At 45.6% G+C, this 19,888-nt stretch overlaps 1 protein-coding gene and 1 long non-coding RNA gene across 2 annotated transcripts; one reads left to right on the top strand and one right to left on the bottom strand.

The window, feature by feature from the left end:
• Window positions 1–3,407: 3,407 nt before the first annotated feature.
• On the bottom strand, window positions 3,408–8,418 carry PEBP1 (phosphatidylethanolamine binding protein 1). Its single transcript, XM_045456942.1, has 4 exons — window positions 8,128–8,418; window positions 6,855–6,964; window positions 6,073–6,173; window positions 3,408–4,411 (listed from the first exon to the last, which is right to left on the bottom strand). Exons 1-4 carry the CDS (start codon window positions 8,389–8,391, stop codon window positions 4,194–4,196), a joined length of 693 nt encoding a protein of 230 aa, XP_045312898.1. The 5' UTR covers window positions 8,392–8,418; the 3' UTR covers window positions 3,408–4,193.
• A 5,235-nt stretch (window positions 8,419–13,653) lies between these two features.
• On the top strand, window positions 13,654–19,463 carry LOC123587285. The gene is made up of 2 exons (XR_006707207.1): window positions 13,654–13,885; window positions 18,519–19,463. It is a non-coding gene; the product is annotated as an uncharacterized LOC123587285 (long non-coding RNA).
• The last annotated feature ends 425 nt before the right edge of the window (window positions 19,464–19,888 follow it).

Below are 19,888 nucleotides of genomic sequence, written 5' to 3'. Positions count from 1 at the left end.
GAAGCAGAAAAAGCATTTGGAAAAAGTTCTACATCCATTCATTAAAAAGATAAAAACCAAGAACTCCCAGCAAATTAAGAATAGCAGGAGGGGCGCCTGGGTGGCTCAGTCAGTTGAGTTTCCGACTTCAGCTCAGGTCATGATCACTGGTCCATGATTTAGAGCCCCACATCAGGCTCTGTGCTGACAGCTCAGAGCCTGGAGTCTGCTTCAGAATCTGTGTCTCCCTCTCTTTCTGCCCCTCCCCCACTCATGCTCTATCTCACTCTCTGTCTCTTTCAAAATAAATAAATATTAAAAACAGACTGAGGGAGGCTATCCCCCTATTTCTAAGGTTATATCTTTTCCTATGTATTCTTTTCATGTGATCTTCTTGCGCATACACTTGACCTTCTTTGGTTGGGTTGTTGACCTTTTTCTGAATCATTTTTGAGTCTATACCTGTCCTAGACCAGGAAACTAACATACTACCATAATTCCTCATTGATTTTTCAGTCTCTATGAGTGAGAAACTACTGTGGTTAGCAGAGAAGTCTCAAAGAAAACAGGAGTTTAGAGAGAAAAGAGTAAATTATTAAAACAAATTTTTTTAAACATTTATTTTTGAGAGACTGAGAGAGACAGAGCATGAGCAGGGGAGGGGCCCAGAGAGAGGAAGACACAGAATGTGAAGCAGGCTCCAGGTTCCGAGCTGTTAGCTCAGAGTCTGACATGGGGCTTGAACCCTCAAACCGTGAAATCATGACCTGATCTGAAGTCAGACGCTGAACAGACTGAGCCACCCAGGCTCCCCTCATCTTAAATACACATAAATACCAAATTATTAAAATGTTTAAAGTTTGAGAAAATCAGTTAAGGGCACAGGGAGAAAAAGGTACTTTCATGTACCGTTGACGTGGAGTATAAGCATGACATTTTTGGAGGGTGGTTTGTCAGGATCAGGACTAAAAATGTATATACCCTTTGACCTATTTCAGTGGTAGAAATTTACTAAATTACTTGCAAAAGCATTTATACATCTAGAAAAATGTTTGTGGACGCACCGTTTATAATAGCAAACTACCAGAAATAATCTAATCACAGTAGGGGAACTAGACTGGTTCTTTACAGAACTCCCATAACAATAGAATATTTGTTCAAAATATAGGTGTGAATTGTAGGCACCTTTTAACTAAAGATATACTGCACAGGGGTGCATTAGTTGGGGAAGAAACAGTGCCTAACAATGTATGCTAACATGGGTAGAAAGACCCTAATTTTTAAAGAGGAGATATGTAGTGGGGCGCCTGGGTGGCGCAGTCGGTTAAGCGTCCGACTTCAGCCAGGTCACGATCTCGCGGTCCGGGAGTTCGAGCCCCGCATCGGGCTCTGGGCTGATGGCTCAGAGCCTGGAGCCTGTTTCCGATTCTGTGTCTCCCTCTCTCGCTGCCCCTCCCCCGTTCATGCTCTGTCTCTCTCTGTCCCAAAAATAAAATAAACGTTGAAAAAAAAATTTTTTTTTTTTTAAATAAAAAAAAAAAAAAAAGAGGAGATATGTAGATATATGGCTGACCTGGAGATTTAGGTTTCTGAAGAAAGCACAGACTGCTAACTGCTCCTGAAGAACCAGGAAGGTGGAAGGCACTTCTTCCCACGCTGTGTTCCTCGTCTAACCATGGGTGTGCGTTATTTTGCACATTTATTTTTAAGGTCAACAGGATAGTTGTTTTCTTTATAGGACTTTTTGTTTTGCAAATTATTTATTTATATATTTTTTAATTTTTTTAAACGTTTATTTTTGAGACAGAGTTTGCGAGCATGAGTGGGGGAGGGGCAGAGAGAGGGAGACACAAATCTGAAGCAGGCTCCAGGTTCTGAGCCATCAGCACAGAGACCAACCCAGGGCTCAAACCAATGAACCCTAAGATTATGACCTGAGCCTAAGTTGGATGCTTAACTGAGCCACCCAGGTGCCCCTTATTTATATTTTAAAAGCTTATTTATTTTGAGAGAGGGGGGTTGTGGAAGGACAGAGAGAGAGGGAGATTGAGAATCTCAAGCAGGCTCCACACTATCAAGCACAGAGACTGCTGCGGGGCTCGCACCTAGGAACCGTGAGATCATGACCTGAGCCGAAACCAAGAGTTGGACACTTAATCGACTGAACCACCTAGGTGCCCGTTTTGCAATTTAAAAATTGAATTTTAAAACCCTGAAGTTAGAAAATAATTACCTTCTTCCTTCCCCCACCCCTCCAGAGAGGACACAAAGCAGCATTTCCAAGTTTTTTCAGAGAAGGAACTGCAGCAAAAGGTGAGGGAAAGACCCAGCTGCGCTTAGCACATGCCAGGCCCAATCACGACCCCTTCTCCATCACAAACCAGGTCAGTGATGTGGACCTTCAAGTATCTCCTTTCCTTTCTTTTTGGTACATTAAGTGGTGTCCAAGTACAGGTGACCCTTGAACAAATGGGTTTCAAAACTGCATGGGTCCACTTACATGTGGACTTTTTTCAAGACGGTATGGTACCGTAAATCTATTTTCTCTTCCTTATAATTTTCTTAAGGACATTCTTTTCTCTAGCTTCGTTCATTGTAATAATATGGTATATAGTGCATAGAAGACACAAAATGTGTTAAGCAATTATTTATGTTATTGGTAAGGCTTCCAGTCAACAGCAGACTATTAGTAGTTAAGGTTATAGAGACTGAAAAGTTATACACAGATTTTTAACCACGGGGTGGGGCGGGGTGCCGCAAACCCTGAATTGTTCAAGGGTCAACTGTAACCTTCCCCCAACCCACCCTCCCACCTTTTGGGTACAGATTCCGTATGGATCACAAGTCAGAACAGTGAGAGGTGTAGCCTATTTTTTGGTCATTGTTCCTGTGCCCAACAGTACCAAGGGAGAAGGTGTGCCACTGGTTTCACTCAGGTGGAGAGAAGTCCTTTTGAAAAACAAAGGTACTTTTTGGGCAAGAGTTGGCCTAAAGCTTTGTGATTTATTTCTTTTTAAACCCTCAAGTTGGAATGGTTACTTTTTTTTTTTTAATGTTTATTTATTTTTGGGAGGAAGAGACAGTGTGAGCAGGGGAGGGGCAGAGAGAGGGGGGAGACACAGAATCCGAAGCAGGCTCCAGGCTCTGAGCTGTCAGCACAGAGCCCGATGTGGGGCTCGAACTCACAAACCGTGAGATCATGACCTGAGCCAAAGTTCGACACTTAACCAACTGAGCCACCCAGGAGCCCATGCCCATGGAATGGTTACTTCTGCTGTAGTCTGATGGCACATATACAGCGTGGATTCTCTGTATGGTCCCTGAATCAAGTCCCGGTCATCAATGCTGGTCAGGGAAAGGGGCTGTCTCTTGACTTCCCACATTTATGAAACCCCATACCCAAAAGGGCAAAATATCTAGAGACCTGATTCATCCACACAATGTTTTTACTTTTATTCAACTATAAGCAAACAGCATAATTAACACAATAGTCCGCAACCCCAGATCGGCTTTTCTTACACAGACGAAGAGTGACCAGTTCAACAGGTAGACAACTTAGGGATTTTTGACAAACTCACTCAGCCCTGTAGTTCATCTAAATGGCAGTGCCTTAACCGCAAAGCAACTCTCCCTATTGCTTTTTCCAATACTGCTATTTCAAGGAGGCAGAGCAGGACACTTACTCCTAGTAAATAGTCTGAGATGTTGGGGGTTAGTGGACACACCAGCCTCTGGCTTTCTTGGTGAGAGACATGGCCGTGGAAACATGACCCAGAAGTGCCATCATGCACAATTCCAGACTCCGCTCACAAAGGCAGAGTCAACGAATCTTTTTTTTTTTTTTTTTTTTAAACCTCCCTTCAAGAGTCTTTGATGCTCTGCTCTATTACTAGAAGACCTGGTCTTTTTACCTGAATTTTTTCTTTCTTAAATTCTGGGTTGCTACTCTCATATTAACAATGTGATGACCCCATCCTGGTACCAATATATCCCTCACAAAGGAGTTCAAATTTGATCAAAACATAAACTGGGATGTGACTCTCTGAAATTATAAAAGGACAGGCAGAAGGAAAAGTCACTCTAAACCACTATCTGATTGCTCAGGCCTCACCTGTGAGGATGGGACACGGGAAAGCAGAGAAATCTACATGCAACACTCAACTTGAGAACACTGCTCCAGACCTCCAGGATGCTTTCTGTCTCCTAGCATTTCCCTACTTCCCAGACAGCTGCTCATAGAGTTTGGGCACATAGTCATCCCATTCAGCTTGGTAACATGTACCGGCCACCGGGGGCCCAAGCTCGTACTTTTTGCGGAAAGATGCCACTTTGAATTTGCCACGGTGGTCTCCAGATCGGTTGCTGAGAATGGGCTCGTCACACTTCAGCGGCCCGTTCTGCTCGTAAACCAGCCAGACGTAGCGGTGAAGGCCTGGAGGGAACATGCATACACAGCTAGGCATCAAGGATGGAGAGGTCACCCATGTTCATGTTCAACGTGCCAACTGGGAGGGACCCAGCCACCCCACTGACAAGAGGGACACTGAGGACCCGCAGAGGTAGGAGTCAGGACACTCACCTGCTGAAAACCCACTGCAACTGGCATGAAGCCCACAGCTGGCAGCAGGGCCTGGGCCTGGCCCTTGCTCACCCCTCCTACCACCTCTGCCCCCCACTCATCTCATTCTGGGCTCCCAGCCCATCTCCACTGGGACCCGATTGCAAGTCATCTTCCACCACCCCCATCTGAACACCCACTTCACTTCTGCCATAGTAACGCTCCTCTAAGAGTCTTACTTTTCAGTTTAGTCTCCTCACTAGTAAAGAGCTCCATAAAGCTATGCTGTTTGTCTAGTTGACCGTCTTCACTGCAGGACCTACCCTAGTGCCTGGTAAAACTCACTGCAACCAACTAAGTAGCAAAGATGCTGAAAAACAACTAGTGTTCAAAGGTGCTTACAGGGTCACCTTCATCTGTCAGTCAATATTCATGGACTAAAACAACTATGGTCTGGGCATTTTTTGCTATGCATATTGTACTTTACTAAAAGAGTATTTTTTAAAAAGCAAAAGGGGAAAAAAAAGTCAGTCACTGAAGCTTTTTTTGCTAATGAGAACACAGCTCCTACTCGAGAGAATTGCTTTATTCTCCTGTGTGTACTTCCCATAATTAAACTGCCTAATTATGTAACTGCCCTAGAGAACTTAATCAATCCCTGGAAAAGATGTACCTTTACTTTCCTCTTACGAATACATGAGAGGGCCTGAGCCATCTGAAGCTTCAGGGTCTACAGATAAAGCATGAGCCTATGGCCAACTGTTCTTGTCGGGAACCTTCCTGTACCTCTTCAGACTAACACGGCTGGACAATGTTTCCAACCACCTGACTTCCTTACTCCAGCAAATGAAAGCACCCTGTAATGCACAACAGGTGTAACATCTGACTTGGGGAAGTTTCAGTATAGTATTCTCCCTCTCTTTGTAACACGGCACATGTACTCTGTAACATAACACCACACAACATGTGTGCGTATCTTTAGTATACTTCTTGCTTCCAAGTCTTTTCAAGAGGATACCACCCTACACTTGCAACAGAAAGGAGCTATAAAGAGATAAAGAAGCCAGTTCTTTATAACGAATTTGGCAACTATGATAACTTCTGAGGTCTTCCATGGGAACCGGCGAAGGCTGAATGTAGAACTCAGATGGGTTAACTGTGTTCCATCCACATGCAGCGGCATGGCACTGCCACCCCCACTGCCCACCCCCGGAAACTGTTCCAAGCTTTCTGCAACACTGCTTCCTCGGAATGCTCCCACCGACTTCCCTGCGTATGATGGCCTAGTGGCTGAGAGGCAATCATTAACAGAGGTGCCATCTGACCAGAACCCAAGGTTCTAGCCACCTGATGTCACTGCAGGTCTCAATGTCTCTGGCAGGCAACTGCCTTGGAGGTTGAACTGCACTGCCTGAAAGCCCCACTAGGCTAAGGGATCTCTGAGAACCAAACTAAAACTTGCAGCCCTTTGGGCCACTCCTAATGTGCACCCACTACCCCCGCCTGCCTCACCCCCCAAAGCAGCTTTTACTGACCTGTGCCCTTGGGAGGCCCAGAGCCGACGTAATCAGAGAGGACTGTGCCGCTGCTAATGTCGTTGCCCTTCATGTTGACCACCAGAAAATGGTGCCATTCCCTATAATGAGGAACACAGGACAGTCAACATACAGGAAATTAGTACACACTCACTGCACAGTCAGCAAGTGTGCACGAAGCACAGGCTCTGGGCCAGGATGCAGCGATGACACAGACAGTCCTGCTTTCTTGGCCAGCACAAACCTCACCACTCTGCAGAAGAGAGGGCCCAATACCTCCCTCTGAGATTTTCTAGGCAGTATCTGCAAACACTTTCTGGAAAGGGCCAGACAGTAAATGTTTCAGGCTTTGCCGTTCATACTGTCTCTGTCACTATCCAATTCTGTGGCGATAGTGTGAAAGCTGCCATTAACAAGACATAAATAAGTTATCGTGGCCGTGTCCCAACAAAACTTAATATATGAACACTGAAATTTGAATTTCTTGTAGCTTTCACATGTTACAAAGCATTATTCTTTCAATTTCAATCACTTAAAAATGTAAAAACCATTCTTGGCTCATGGGGCTATACAAAAATAGGTATCAGACAGATGTGGCTCTGGGCTACAGTTTCTAGACTGCTGCACTAGGGACTGAGAGGTAGGAAATGCACACTCTGGCTTAAGCATGGGTGTGGACATCCCAAACTGGGTCTATTCTCCTGGCACAGCATGCCAGAAAGCACTAGGTCATATTTGGATGACCTGGTGTTCCTGGTGTTCCCCGTCTTTCCCCAACTTGCCTGTATTTGGGGTCCTTCCTGCTGGGAGCATCTGGATCTGTCATGACCAAGGTGTAGAGTTTACCTGGATCAAGGCCATCCCATGCAATACTGGTGGGCCGGTTTTTAACCTGTAGGAAGGAAGCAGTGTGGAGTTAAAAAGTCGGAAATGCAGAAGCCAACACTCTTTGATTTCAGGTTCCTCAAAGGTAACACACAGTAGATTATTAATAAAAGCTAAAGTTTATTGACTCTGCTGAAAGCCAGGAGCTTACTAATATACATTATTTATTTTAGTCCCAACCACACTACAGGGCTGTTACCCTAGCATGTTATTAACAGAAAGAGGTGGGGTCCGAATTTAAACCCTGCCGCTGACTGAGTCCTCTAAACTGCAACCTCACATGGTCTGGAATGACAGGTCCTCTAGATTTTGTGACCAGGAGCTTAGCTGGGGCTTGCTGAAGTGCAATCTGAATTAACTGGACACTTAAAAGTGCACAGAAAATGAGAAAGTCCAGGTGGCCCAACTGCATAGTGAGTCTGGGAAAACGTGGGCTGCAGAGAGGCACTTTATTTAAAACAATAAGCTCTGTAAACATCCAACACAGTACACTGTCAGAACAGTTTATTCACACCATTGCCCCGGAGCTTCATGACCGATAACTAGCAAGTGTCTGACACTCGTTTCTCCGCTTGCAGCAGCCAGGGCCTGGTCTGGTCTCGGGCCGGGGCGTTGGAGGCCCAACGGTAGAACACTGCAGGCTGTTGCCCTCGAGCATTCCAGCTGCAGAACGAACTTAGAACTTACCTTCGGGTGGCTTCTTGCTCTTGCCCGCTAAGACAAACGGAGGAATCCGGGGGCGATACTGGTCACCGGTTACATAATGCGTCACATGGCCTCGGGTGGGGCCTCTGCCACCCAAACTGTGGCCTAAAATTCTGGGACCCGAGGGGAGGCTCTGGGGCAGCCGGGGCGACCTCGGCCATCACTTCCCGGGCACCGCCCCCTCCCCGCCCCTGCCCCCAAGGCCCAAGCAGTTTCTGGGCCTAGGCCCCGGTCAACGCCACGAAGTAAAGTAGATCACTTTCTCCTTTAGGCGGAGCCCCGCCCGCCACGTGCTGCGGTCCTGGTGCCCGCAGGTGTCTGCAGGCCTGCAGCGTGGGCACCGCGACCCCCTTCCCTCTGAGGATCCGGCGCACAGAGGCCGGAACATCCTTCCCACCTCCGCCGGGTCCCCTCCCCGGAGGCCTCCAGGCCTGGAGCAGAGACACGCCCGCCGCCCTCGGGTACCTGGGTGGGCGTCAGCACTTTGCCCAGCTCGTCGACCTCCGCCCCCGTGTATTTGACCTGCAGCGGATGCTGAGGCCGCTCGTCCACTTCCTGCAGGCTCAAAGGCCCGGACCACTTGCTGAGGTCAACCGGCATCGCTGAGCCGAGGTGGGCAGACAGCGGAGAAGAGTCGCGGGAGGTAAGGGCACAGGCCTGCAACAGCAACTCCCAGCAGTCGGCGAGCTGAAGGGAGGAGGCGCGGGACCAGCAGCCGTGGAGACGCATGCGCCGGTGCCACAGCCTTGCCCTTCCCCTATTCTCCAATCACAGGCGAGGCCCGGCCTACTCTGCTCTCTAATTGGTCAAAGCCGGTAGCACGGGGCGTCTCGCGGTCCCAGGTCAATGCAGTAGGTTTTGCCTTTCTTTTTGCACAGGGTAGTTGCTAACCTGCTGCAGTAGCGGATTTCCAAGTTGCTGTGCCTCGATTTGCAAGACTGTTGTATCAAGAAATGCAATCAAACTAGCTTTTATATATATACATATATATATATATATATATGTATATATATATATATTTATATTTATTTATATATGTGTGTATATATATATACATATATATGTATATATAAGTATTTTTTACCATTTTGCATGATTCTTGCTCTATTTTTTAAATACAGAAATGATAAGGCCTTGCTTCTTTTCCCACTTCTTACAGCAAACCTGGTTGCCCTCACCGCCCTGTACTTTTTGCGCATGCTCACGTTTTGGTGACTACCAAGTGAGAGGGCCTGAGATCGAACTAGTGTGCATTTTTCTAAACGGACAAATATATTTGCACATGTATTTGATTCCCCTGTACCCACTTGGTGCAAACAAGATTCCTGGGAAGTGATTTTCTTTTTTAACTTTTTAAAAAAACCATAATGATTCCTGTGTTGCTGACAATGGGCTCTGCCTCTGCCAGAACTGCTTTCATGGTGGCCACCAAATGCTTTCTTTTTACTAAATGTAATGGGCACTATTTAACAGTCCTTAACCAATTTGACCTTAGGACCGTTTTTGACATTGATTACCACCTCTCTCCTCACCCCCAGGTAATTAAAAATTGTCTGTTGTTTTCTTTTTTTAATTTTTTTTTCCAACGTTTATTTATTTTTGGGACAGAGAGAGACAGAGCATGAATGGGGGAGGGGCAGAGAGAGAGGGAGACACAGAATCTGAAATAGGCTCCAGGCTCTGAGCCATCAGCCCAGAGCCTGGCGCGGGGCTCGAACTCACAGACCGCGAGATCGTGACCTGGCTGAAGTCGGATGCTTAACCGACTGCGCCACCCAGGCGCCCCGTCTGTTGTTTTCTTAATGGTAAGAATACAAGTTCATTGTAGAAAATTCGGAGGAAAAAAAACCTAATGAATTAAATTAAAATCATTTCTATTACACTACATGGATATAAACATCAGTTAACAATAATTTCGTTCTGTTTATTCATTAATATAAAAATTGCATTAACCTCCAACATTATGGAATATATCAAAAAGGTATCAAAGTATATATCAAAAATATCAAATCAAAAATAAATCATTATATAATGGCTTATTCTGTTCTAGATGCACCATAATTTATTCAACAATCCTCTTGATGTTGGACATTTATGTTTTTGTTGTTTTTTCCTTTTACAAACATCAAGGAAATGAACATCTTTATACACATATATTAATGAGGGGCGCCTGGGTGGCTTAGTTGGTTAAGCGTTGGACTTCGGCTCAGGTCATGATCTCGCTGCTCGTGAGTTTGAGCCCCACATTGGTCTCTGTGCTGACAGCTCAGAGCCTGGAGCCTGCTTTGGCTTCTGTGTACCCCTCTCTCTCTCTCTGCCCCTCCCCTGCTCAAATTCTGTGTGGCTCTCAAAAATAAACATTAAAAAAAAAAAAAACTTGGTAGGTAGTTTCAGGAAAATTTTATTAGGGATGTACTAGGCCAAAGAGTACTCCAATGAGGACTGTCATTTACTGACGGTCGGCACTACCCTATGCCAGGCCCTAACTGAAGGGAGGCCTTGAAACTCAGAGTCTCATTACATCATCACACCAACCCAAAGTGGAAGGCACTGCTGTTACCCCATTCCATAGATAAATAAACTGAGGCTTGGAAAGGTGTAAGCCTGCCTGGCTACAAAAGCCAGACGCAAAGCCCTTAGGCACACCCTAGCTGGGAGTGCAAGGGCGAGGGGGGCGGGGGGTTGTAGAGGTGAGGCAGTCATGATCTGGCCTCCAGAAAGCTTCCTCTAGGAAGGGTGTCACCACGAAGAGCCCACTTGGCAACCATGAGAATGTGCCTCTTAGATCTGACTGCTAGGAGAGAATTTGGGTCCCAGCTGCTATGCTCTCTCTGCTTTTAAGCCAAGGCCGTGCTTTGGCAGACTTCCCCCACTGGCAATGACTGAGCTCTGCAGAGATACTATAGCAGAGCCTGGAGACGGGCTCCTCTGTAGTCAGGATGGACTTGCCTGCTTTCTTTGAAACTGCTCCTCAGGTAGATGCTTCCTGCACAGGTCAGACAGCTCTCCCAGCCTCTTCACTCCCTCCCACTTATTTGCACGGCCATTTCCCCTAGTAAGTTTTTTGCACAGCTTCTCAGATGACCAAGAGTGACACTCCCAAGTTTAAAAGACAGTATGAGGACAACCTGAAGTGGAAGTGAGCTTGGAGTGTTAGGTCTTGGAACAGTGGGCAGATGGATTTTGCTGGAATGGGGCATTTGGGTAGGGGCAGGTGGATGGCATAGCAATAAGGCTGAATAAGGCTGAAGAGACACAAAAAGGCATATCCTTTTATTTTTTAACCTAGGAAAAGTTTAAAATTTTCTTCAGTATACAAATACCCAGCCACATAGCATAATCTAAGAGCATGGGTATAGGAAACAGAATGAGTTCATATTCCAAATCACTCACCCAATACCTATGAAACCTTGGGCATGTGTGACAGGCAGAAAAATGGCCTGTCAAACATGTCCACATCCTAACCTCAGAATCTGTGAATATTGCATGGCAAAGGGGAATTATGGTTGCAAATGGAATTAAGGTTGCTAATCAGATGCCCTTAAAATCAGGAGATTATCCTGGATTATCTGGGTGGGCCCAAGGTAATTTCAAAGGTCCTTAAATCGGAGGGGGAAGGCAGGATTGTCAAAACCAGAGTGATGCCATGTGAGAAAGACTCAACCAGCCATTGCTGGCCTTGAAGATGGAGGAAGGGACCATGAGACAAAGAGTGCAGGTAGCCTCTAGAAGCTAGAGAAGACAAGGAAACAGATTCTCCCCTAGAGCCTCCAGAGTGTACATAGCTGTGCTGACACTTTTGATTTTTAGCTCGATGAGACTTCAGACTTCTAGCATCCAGAACTATAAAATAATACATCTGTGTTGTCTTAAGCCACTAAGTTTGTGGTCATTTGGTACAGTAGCAACAGGAAACTCATACAGCACGTGACTTATCCTCACGAGGCCTTAGTTTCTCCCTCTCTAAACTGGGTTTACCGGGGTGCCTGGGTGGCTCAGTCGGTTAGGCGTCCGACTTCAGCTCAGGTCACGATCTCGCGGTCCGTGAGTTCGAGCCCCGCGTCAGGCTCTGGGCTGATGGCTCAGAGCCTGGAGCCTGCTTCTGGTTCTGTGTCTCCCTCTCTCTCTGCCCCTTCCCCGTTCATGCTCTGTCTCTCTCTGTCTCAAAAATAAATAAAACGTTAAAAAAAAAATTTAAACTGGGTTTACCAACACCCCTGAAATGATCATTGTGAGGATTCCATGCAACTCATCTGATGTGCTTCACACACAGCCTGGCACCTCCAAGTAGGAAGCTATTACTTTATTAGACATTCATTGCATAAAACTCATATATAAAAATAAGCAAACATAAAATTAATTAGTTAAGTAACATCCTTTAGTAATCCTACCACCCAAGTCAATGAACATGTTGCTGTATTTCCTTCCAGACTTCTTTCTATGCATATAAATGTGAATATGCATATATGAAAATATGATTTCAATATGACATACATGCTGTTGTGTAATTTGCCTCTCTTTGGCTTTCTCCGGTCATGTCTATAAATAAATACAGCCACACTTTTTTTAACCTGGCTTTTTATTATTTTATTTTATTTTATTTTTTGAGAGAGACAGAGAGCATAAGTGAGCAAGGGGCAGAAAGAGAGAGAGAGAGAGAGAGAGAGAGAGAGAGACAAGTGAGGCTCACCCAGGGCTTTAGTGGGGCTCGAGCTCACCTGATGTGGGACTTGAACTCATGAACTCTGAGATCATGACCTGAGCTGAAGTCAGATGCTTAACGACTGAGCCACTCAGGTGCCCAGCAACATTTTCTTTAATGTTTATTTTATTTTTTAATTTTTTAAGTTTATTTAGTTTTGAGAGAGAGACAGAGCTAATGGGAAGGGGCAGAGAGAGAGAGAGAGAGAGAGAGAGAGAGAGAATCCCAAGCAGGCCCCTCACTGCCAGCATACAGCCTAATTTGGGGCTTGAACTCACAAACCAAGCAGAAACCAAGAGTCAGATGCTCAGCCAACTGAACTACCCAGGCGCCCCAAATGTTTATTTTTGAGAGAGAGAGAGAGAGCACCAGCAGGGTAGAGGCAGGAAGAGAAGGAGACAGAGGATCCAAGGCAGGCTTTGTGCTGACAGCAGAGTCCGATGTAGGGACTGGAACTCACAAACTGTAAGATCATGACCTGAGCCAAAGTCAGAGACTTAACCGACTGAGCCACCCACATGCCCCTACAGCAACATTTTTAATAGCTGCACAAGATTCCATTGTATGGATCATCACTTGTTTATAAACACAACCCCCCCCCCCCCCCCGCTTTGGAAACATGGGAGGCATTCTCACTATTATGCTCTAGAAACATCTCTGCAATACTTACCCTTTTGCATGAGGCCCTTATTGGGTTGGTTGTTTTCTCTTGAGGATAAAAAAAATCCTAAAAGTGGGTCAAAGAAAATTTACATTTTAAGTTTGAGATACTATGTTCCAGATTGGGTTGGGCCTCTGTGGTCAATTTTTAAGTGAAAAGGGTACCTAACGCTTTTATTACCCTGTCATTTATTTCAAATGTTTCAACCTCCACGAAGTTCTATATTCATGCTTTTAACAATATATGCAGAGTATGTGATCCACATAAGAATACATACATAATTCTGCATTAGCCCTCTTTTAATATTTTATTTTGAACATTTCCTGATGTTAAATACATTTCCAAAAATGTTTTCTTTAAAATGGCTGACACAGGGGCGCCTGGGTGGCTCAGTCGGTTGGGCGTCTGACTTCAGCTCAGGTCACGATCTCACGGTTCGTGGGTTCGAGCCCCGCGTCGGGCTCTGTGCTGACAGCTCAGAGCCTGGAGCCTGTTTCGGATTCTGTGCCTCCCTCTCTCTCTCTCTGACCCTCCCCCGTTCATGCTCTGTCTCTCTCTGTCTCAAAAATAAACGTTAAAAAAATTTTTTTAATAAAATAAAATAAAATAAAATGGCTAACACAATGGGGTCATGAATTACTTAATCATGCAATCATGGCTTTTCATTTTCTCCCTTGTCAGACAACTGAGGAAAGTGGAAGTTCAGAAATTTCAGGGACTTGCTGAAGGCTGACAACCAGCTGAGAAGAAAGCCACTTGGTCTGTGCTGAGTGGTCTGCAGAGTCCAAAGCAGGTCTGGGCAGAGAGGCAGTTCTGCCAGCCAGAGCAGAAGGAGCCAAGCACTCCTGCAAATGTCCACAGTAAGTGTTTGTTTTCACCCAGAAACCAAGAAGTGCCCCAGAAATCCAGGTTAAAACCCCAGCCCCGGAGAAGTACGGAGGCTCCTGGCATACAGCAGAGGTGCTCAATATTTACTGATTACTCAGAGCACTGTTCACGTATTAAAGGAGGTGGGGAAAGCAATTTTTAAAAAGGAAGAAAAGAAAAACAAATGTTATATTTATTGACACACATCCGCTATATACTTGCCTTTCTGGATTGTAGTGTGTGTGTGTGTGTGTGTGTGTCTGTGCGTCTGTGTGTGTGTGTCTGTGTGAGTGTGTGTGTGTCTGTGTGTGTGTGTCTGTATGTGTGTGTGTCTGTGTATGTGTGTGTGTGTCTAGGCAGAGAGTTTCCGTAGGTGCTGTCCTTGGGTAGCCTCAAATGAATGAGTCTGAGAAACCGCAGGTTGTTTTTGTTTGTTGAGTGAGGGGAGGAAATTCACTGATGTGGTTATTTGGTGGAGTGGCTTCATTCCAGTTTACTCATTGTGCTTCTGCTAGAGAAAGAGTTTTACCAGGCAGGCCTAAGGCAAAAAAAAAAAAAAAAAGAAAAACAACCCTCTGTCCTGTGGCTGTGATTCAGAAACTTGTTGAGACCATGCTTGATTTGGGATTGTGACATCAGAGGATCCAGGCACAGGCTGTTGGCCATGGAAGCTGGGCTGAGACATTGTTCTGGAAGTTGACCGAGATCTTGGTCTCCAGCATGCCACTTGTTAGGTTTTTTATACTGAGATTTTTGCTTTTCTGCTATGAGAATTTCAAAGCATTTTATTTTATTTTTAAAGATTTTATTTTGAAGTAATCTCTACACCCAACATGGAGCTCGAACTTAAAACCCCGAGATCAAGAGTCAAGTCGCCTGCTTTACCAACTGAGCCAGCCAGGTGTCTCAAAGCATTTTAAGATACTCTTTACGTTCACGCTGTCATCTTCTACGTAAAATATCTTTAGGAAAAAATTAGACAGAAAATTAATTTTAAAAATGAGCAAGTCTTGGGGCTCATGGGTGGCTCAGTCAGTTAAGTATCTGACTTCAGCTCAGGTCATGATCTCACGGTTTGTGAGTTTGAGCCCCGCATCGGGCTCTCTGCTGACAGCTCGGACCCTGGAGCCTGCTTCAGATTCTGTGTCTCCCTCTCTCTGCCCCTCCCCTGCTCATACTTTGTCTCTCTCTGTCTCAAACATAAATAAAAACATTTAAAAAAAATTTTTTTAATAAAAAAAAGCAAGTCTATTTCCTCTAAAAATTGAAAGTAGGCTTACTATATGACCCAGCAATCCTACTTTTGAGTCTATATCCAAAAGAACTGAAAGCAGGATCTTGAAGAGATATTTGCACATCATTTTCACAGCAGCATTATTCACAGTAGCCAAGAGGTGGAAACAACCCCAAATGTGCACTCATGAATGAATGGATAAGCAAAATGTGGTGTATCCCTACCTGCAATATTATTCAGCCTTTAAAAAGGAGGAAGCCTTTGGTGCCTGAGTGGCTCAGTCAGTTGAGCATCTAAGTTCAGCTCAGGTCATGATCACATGGTTTATGAGTTCAAGCCCTGCGTAGGGCTCTGTGCTGACAGCTCAGAGCCTGGAGCCTGCTTCACATTCTGTGTCTCCCTCTCTCTCTGCCCCTCCCCTGATCAAGCTCTGTCTCTCTTTCTCAAAAATAAATAAACATTTAAAAAAATTTTTTTAAGTTAAAAAAAAAGAAGGAAACCCTGTCACAAGCTATAACATGGATGATCTCAAGGACATCATGCCAAATGAAATAAGTCAGTCTCAGAAGGACAACTACTGTATGATGCCATTTACATGAAATATCTAAAGTAGTCAAATTCCTAGAGACAGGAAGTAGAATGGTGCTGCCAGGGCCAGGGGAGGGGGCAGGGGAGAGAATGAGGAAAGTTCTAGAGATGGATGATGGCAATGGTTACCCAACAGTGCAAATGTATTTAATGCCACATAGCTGTGCTTAAAAATGGTTAAGATGGCAAATTTTATGTGATGTGTGTTTTACCACAATTAAGCATAAAAAAATAAGATAAAATAAGAACCAAGCAAATTCTGGATATACACACAATGGAATATTACTCGGCCCATAAAAAGGAGTGAAGCACCCATACTTTGCTACAATGTAGATGAACCTTGAAAACATTATGCTCAGGGCATTGGGTGTGTGTCAGTCGGTTAAGCATCCAACTCTCGATTTCAGCTCAGGTCATGATCTCGTGGTTTGTGAGATCAAGCCCTGCGTCAGGCTCTGTGCTGACAGCACGGACCTTGCTTAGGATTCTGTCTCTCCTTCTCTCTGCCTCTCTCAAAATAAATAAAAACATTATTTAAAAAAAATCTTTGAAAACATTATGCTAAGTGAAAGAAGCCACACACCAAACAAAGGCCATATATTTTATGACTCCATTTATACGAAACACCCAGAATAGGTAGACACAGAATGCAGACTGGTGGTCACCAGGAGTGCAAGGAGGAATGACTGAGGAGCAACTGTTTAATGGGCATGGGGCTTTATTTTGAGAGGATGAAAAATGTTCTGGAACTAGACAGAGGTGGTAGTTGCACACTGAGTGCCACCACTTTGTTGACTCTAAAATGGTAAATTTTAGGTTATGTGAAGCTCACTTCAATTTAAAAAAAAGAAAGAACAAGTTCTAGAAGTCACCTGCAAACATGTTCGTAGGCTCAGAGGATGTTAGCAGGATCCGTCCACAAACAACACACGTTTTAGAGACTGGGAGGCAGAAACGGACAGATTAGCAGGTGTAGACACTAGTGTTGTTTTTGCTAGCATTCATTTCTCTTTCAAGTACTACTAACAGCCCACTCCTCTGTCACTCTCATTGCTTACGGTTTAGGTGGCAGGCATGGGGATGGTCTTGTGACCAGAGACTGGCCAATCAAAGCATTGCATCCCTCTCCTCTAGCCATTGGTTCTGGGATACACAGGTGACCAAGCCAGGCCAATGAGACTCTATTTGGGAACCTTGGGTAGGACCACTGGGAAGAAGGAATCTCTCTTCCAGCCAGTGCTGCCGAGGAGAGAGGATGTCAGCCTGGGGCTGCAGGGGATCATCTTGTCCCCAAGACAAAAGAGGCTGCTTGAGAATGAGCCAACACAGAGGAAGGTAGCTCCTAGAGAGAGAGAGAGAGAGAGAGACATCATGACATGATGACATTGACACTGTTTGACCTCTGGATGGCACGAAGCCTGAAGCAAGAATTACCCTTGGACTTTGCAGATACATGAGCCAGCAAATTCCATGTTGGATCTGTGCCTGTTTAAATTGGATGTTGTTCATTTGCAACAGAAAGAGTCCTTAGTTAATGCAGATAATCTCCTTATTAAAAAGGAGCTAGAAATAGAAACCAGTTCTCCCAAATCATGCTAAAACTCAGTGAAGCCTCATTCATTCAGGTTTTAGTGCTATCAAATTAGTGATTATTCAAACTGGAATCTCGACCATCTTCATGAAAAACAGCTTGCTTTGTGTCTTTGTGCCTGCCATGCCCACAGCTCCTAGGAAGCCCCAGGAGTCCAACCCAACCCACCTGACCACCAGTCCACAAACTTGTCAAACAAATCACCTACGGAACAGACTTGCTCCACAGGATGACCTGGACCAATCAGATTTGACCTCTTGAATCTGCACTGGTATATGAGGAGAAACAGGCAGGTGTAAATGGCAGAGCTAATGCAGAAAGAAGCTGTACAGAGGGTGTAAAGGGTCCATTGAGAGTCTTGCAAAGGCTAAAAATCAGAGGCAGCAGGGAGTTTGGGTAAAAACATACAGAGAATAGAGGAGAAATGGCTCATCACCAGTGCAAAAACAACAGATTCACAGAGAGAAAGAGGCACCTGGAGAGACAGAGACCTCTGAGCTCCAAAACTGACCTACTCCACAACAGGGCTCCAGGTGGGTGCCGGACCACCAGCATCCCTTCAGCAAACACTTTGTCCTTGACGTGACCTCAGCACATCTGTATCCCAAGACACCCAAAGAATCTGGCCAACTTATTTTTATGTTAATCAGGAAAACATAAAACTGAAAAGTCTTTTCAAGTCTCAAGACTCAAGCGACTAAAACTGGAATCAAGTGCAAACTGGAATCTTTAGGGGCGCCTGGGTGGCTCAGTCGGTTAAGCGTCAGACGCGGCTCAGGTCATGACCTCATAGTTGGTGAATTCGAGCCCCACATCGGGCTCTCTGCCGTCAGCACAGAGCCCACTTCAGATCCTCTGTCCCCCTCGCCAATAGGTGCTTGGCTTCGGAAGTGTCTGGATCCAGGGGCTTAAGTGGTGCCATAAGTACCTGTCTCCCTCCTATTTCTCAGCTTTGTTTGCCTCTGGGCTTGTTTCAATCTCAAGTAGACTCTCCCTTTATGTTGCCAGAAAACCATTGTGATGGCAGCTTCTAAGAAGGCCCTGGAGATTCCCACCTCCTGGCATTCATGGCCTTGTATAGTCCCTTCCCCTTGAGCAACCCAAGCTTAACCAATAGCATACAGCAATGTTAATGGAATGGCACTTCTGTGATCAGGTTACATGAGATTGTGACTTACGGCTTGCCAGCACACTTTCTATATTGCCTTCTCAGCTTGCAGGCTTTCATGAAATAAACTGCCACGTGGAAAGGCATATGGCAAGGAACTGAAGGCAGCCTCTGGCCAACAGCCAGCGAGGAGCTGAGGTCCTCTGTCCAACAGCCCACAAGGAACTGACTCCTACAATAACCACCAAGAGAGATTGGATGCCAATGATTCTCCAGTCAAGGCTTCTGATGAATAGGGTGTCCAGCTCCTGGTTAAAAACCTACGTGTGACTTCTCAGGCCTGCCCAGAGGCAGTGACAAAGCCTTCACCTGGCAGGTCTCACAGGGGAAAGCTGCCCTCCCCACACCAGCCCTGGTGCACAGCAGGCACACGGCAGTCTCTGAAGGGAGATGCATCAGGGACCACACCCCTCTGACCAGTCGTGCTCTTGCACATGTCTGCAGTCATTCCTAGGCCTGGTGCCTTCATTCCTAGGTCTCTTCATCTGAGTTCTTGGGCAGAGGTCCTTTTCAGATATCTGTGCCAAGACCTCCTTCTGGAGGCAGGACAGGACCTTGCAGACACTTCCTCCACCGTGAGTCAGTACCAGTAATTTTCCACCTCCAGCCCTGCTCTCTCACCCTCTGCACTCCCACCTCCCAAACTCTAAGATCCATAAAACAACTGGAACCTTTCATTCAGGTTCTTTCAACAGCAAGATGACCCCCACGTCTGTGCTGATCCCCCTGTGGCATTCCATGGGGGAAAATGCAACAGGGAGACAAGGTACTTTCGCCAGGTTCAGCCTCTTGCTTACACCATCACGCCAAGAGTAGAGGCTTGATGCTTTCATTTTTGGCCTGACACTTCAGCGCTTGACTGAGCTCCTGAAAACGAGACCCAGCCTTGTCTGACACCTTGAGACACCCTGATTCACAGTTCCCAGCTCAGTCACACCCAAGCCCCTAATCCACAGAAATTGTGAGATAATAAATGTACGTTGTTTTATTTATTTTTCTTTTTTAAATGTGTATTTATTTGGGGAGGGAAGGGGCAGAGAGAGAGGGAGACGCAGAATCCGAAACAGGTTCCAGGCTCCGAGCTGTCAGCACAGAGACTGATGCGGTGCTTGAACTCATGAACCATGAGATCATGACCTGAGCTAAAGCTGGACGGTTAACCGACTGAGCCACCCAGGCGCCCCTATGTATACTGTTGTATGCCACAAAGTTAGTGGCCATTTGTTCTGCAGGAATGGATAACCAGTAATAGCCACCAACAGCTTCAGGCTCACACTGACTCGGGTTAGCAACCCCAGCAGAAAGGAGGCTTCCATTGTTCAGCACATCTAGCAACATCCAGGGACTGCTTCTCACCAATCCAGACAAGGTTGTGCACCCAGCCCTCATCAACTCAACTCCCACCATGCCTGGGT

Source organism: Leopardus geoffroyi, chromosome D3 (assembly GCF_018350155.1).
Source record: "Leopardus geoffroyi isolate Oge1 chromosome D3, O.geoffroyi_Oge1_pat1.0, whole genome shotgun sequence".
In the NCBI taxonomy this organism is placed as follows: domain Eukaryota; kingdom Metazoa; phylum Chordata; class Mammalia; order Carnivora; family Felidae; genus Leopardus; species Leopardus geoffroyi.
Note: the sequence above shows the minus strand (reverse complement) of the source record. Positions and strands in the feature narration are given on the sequence as shown.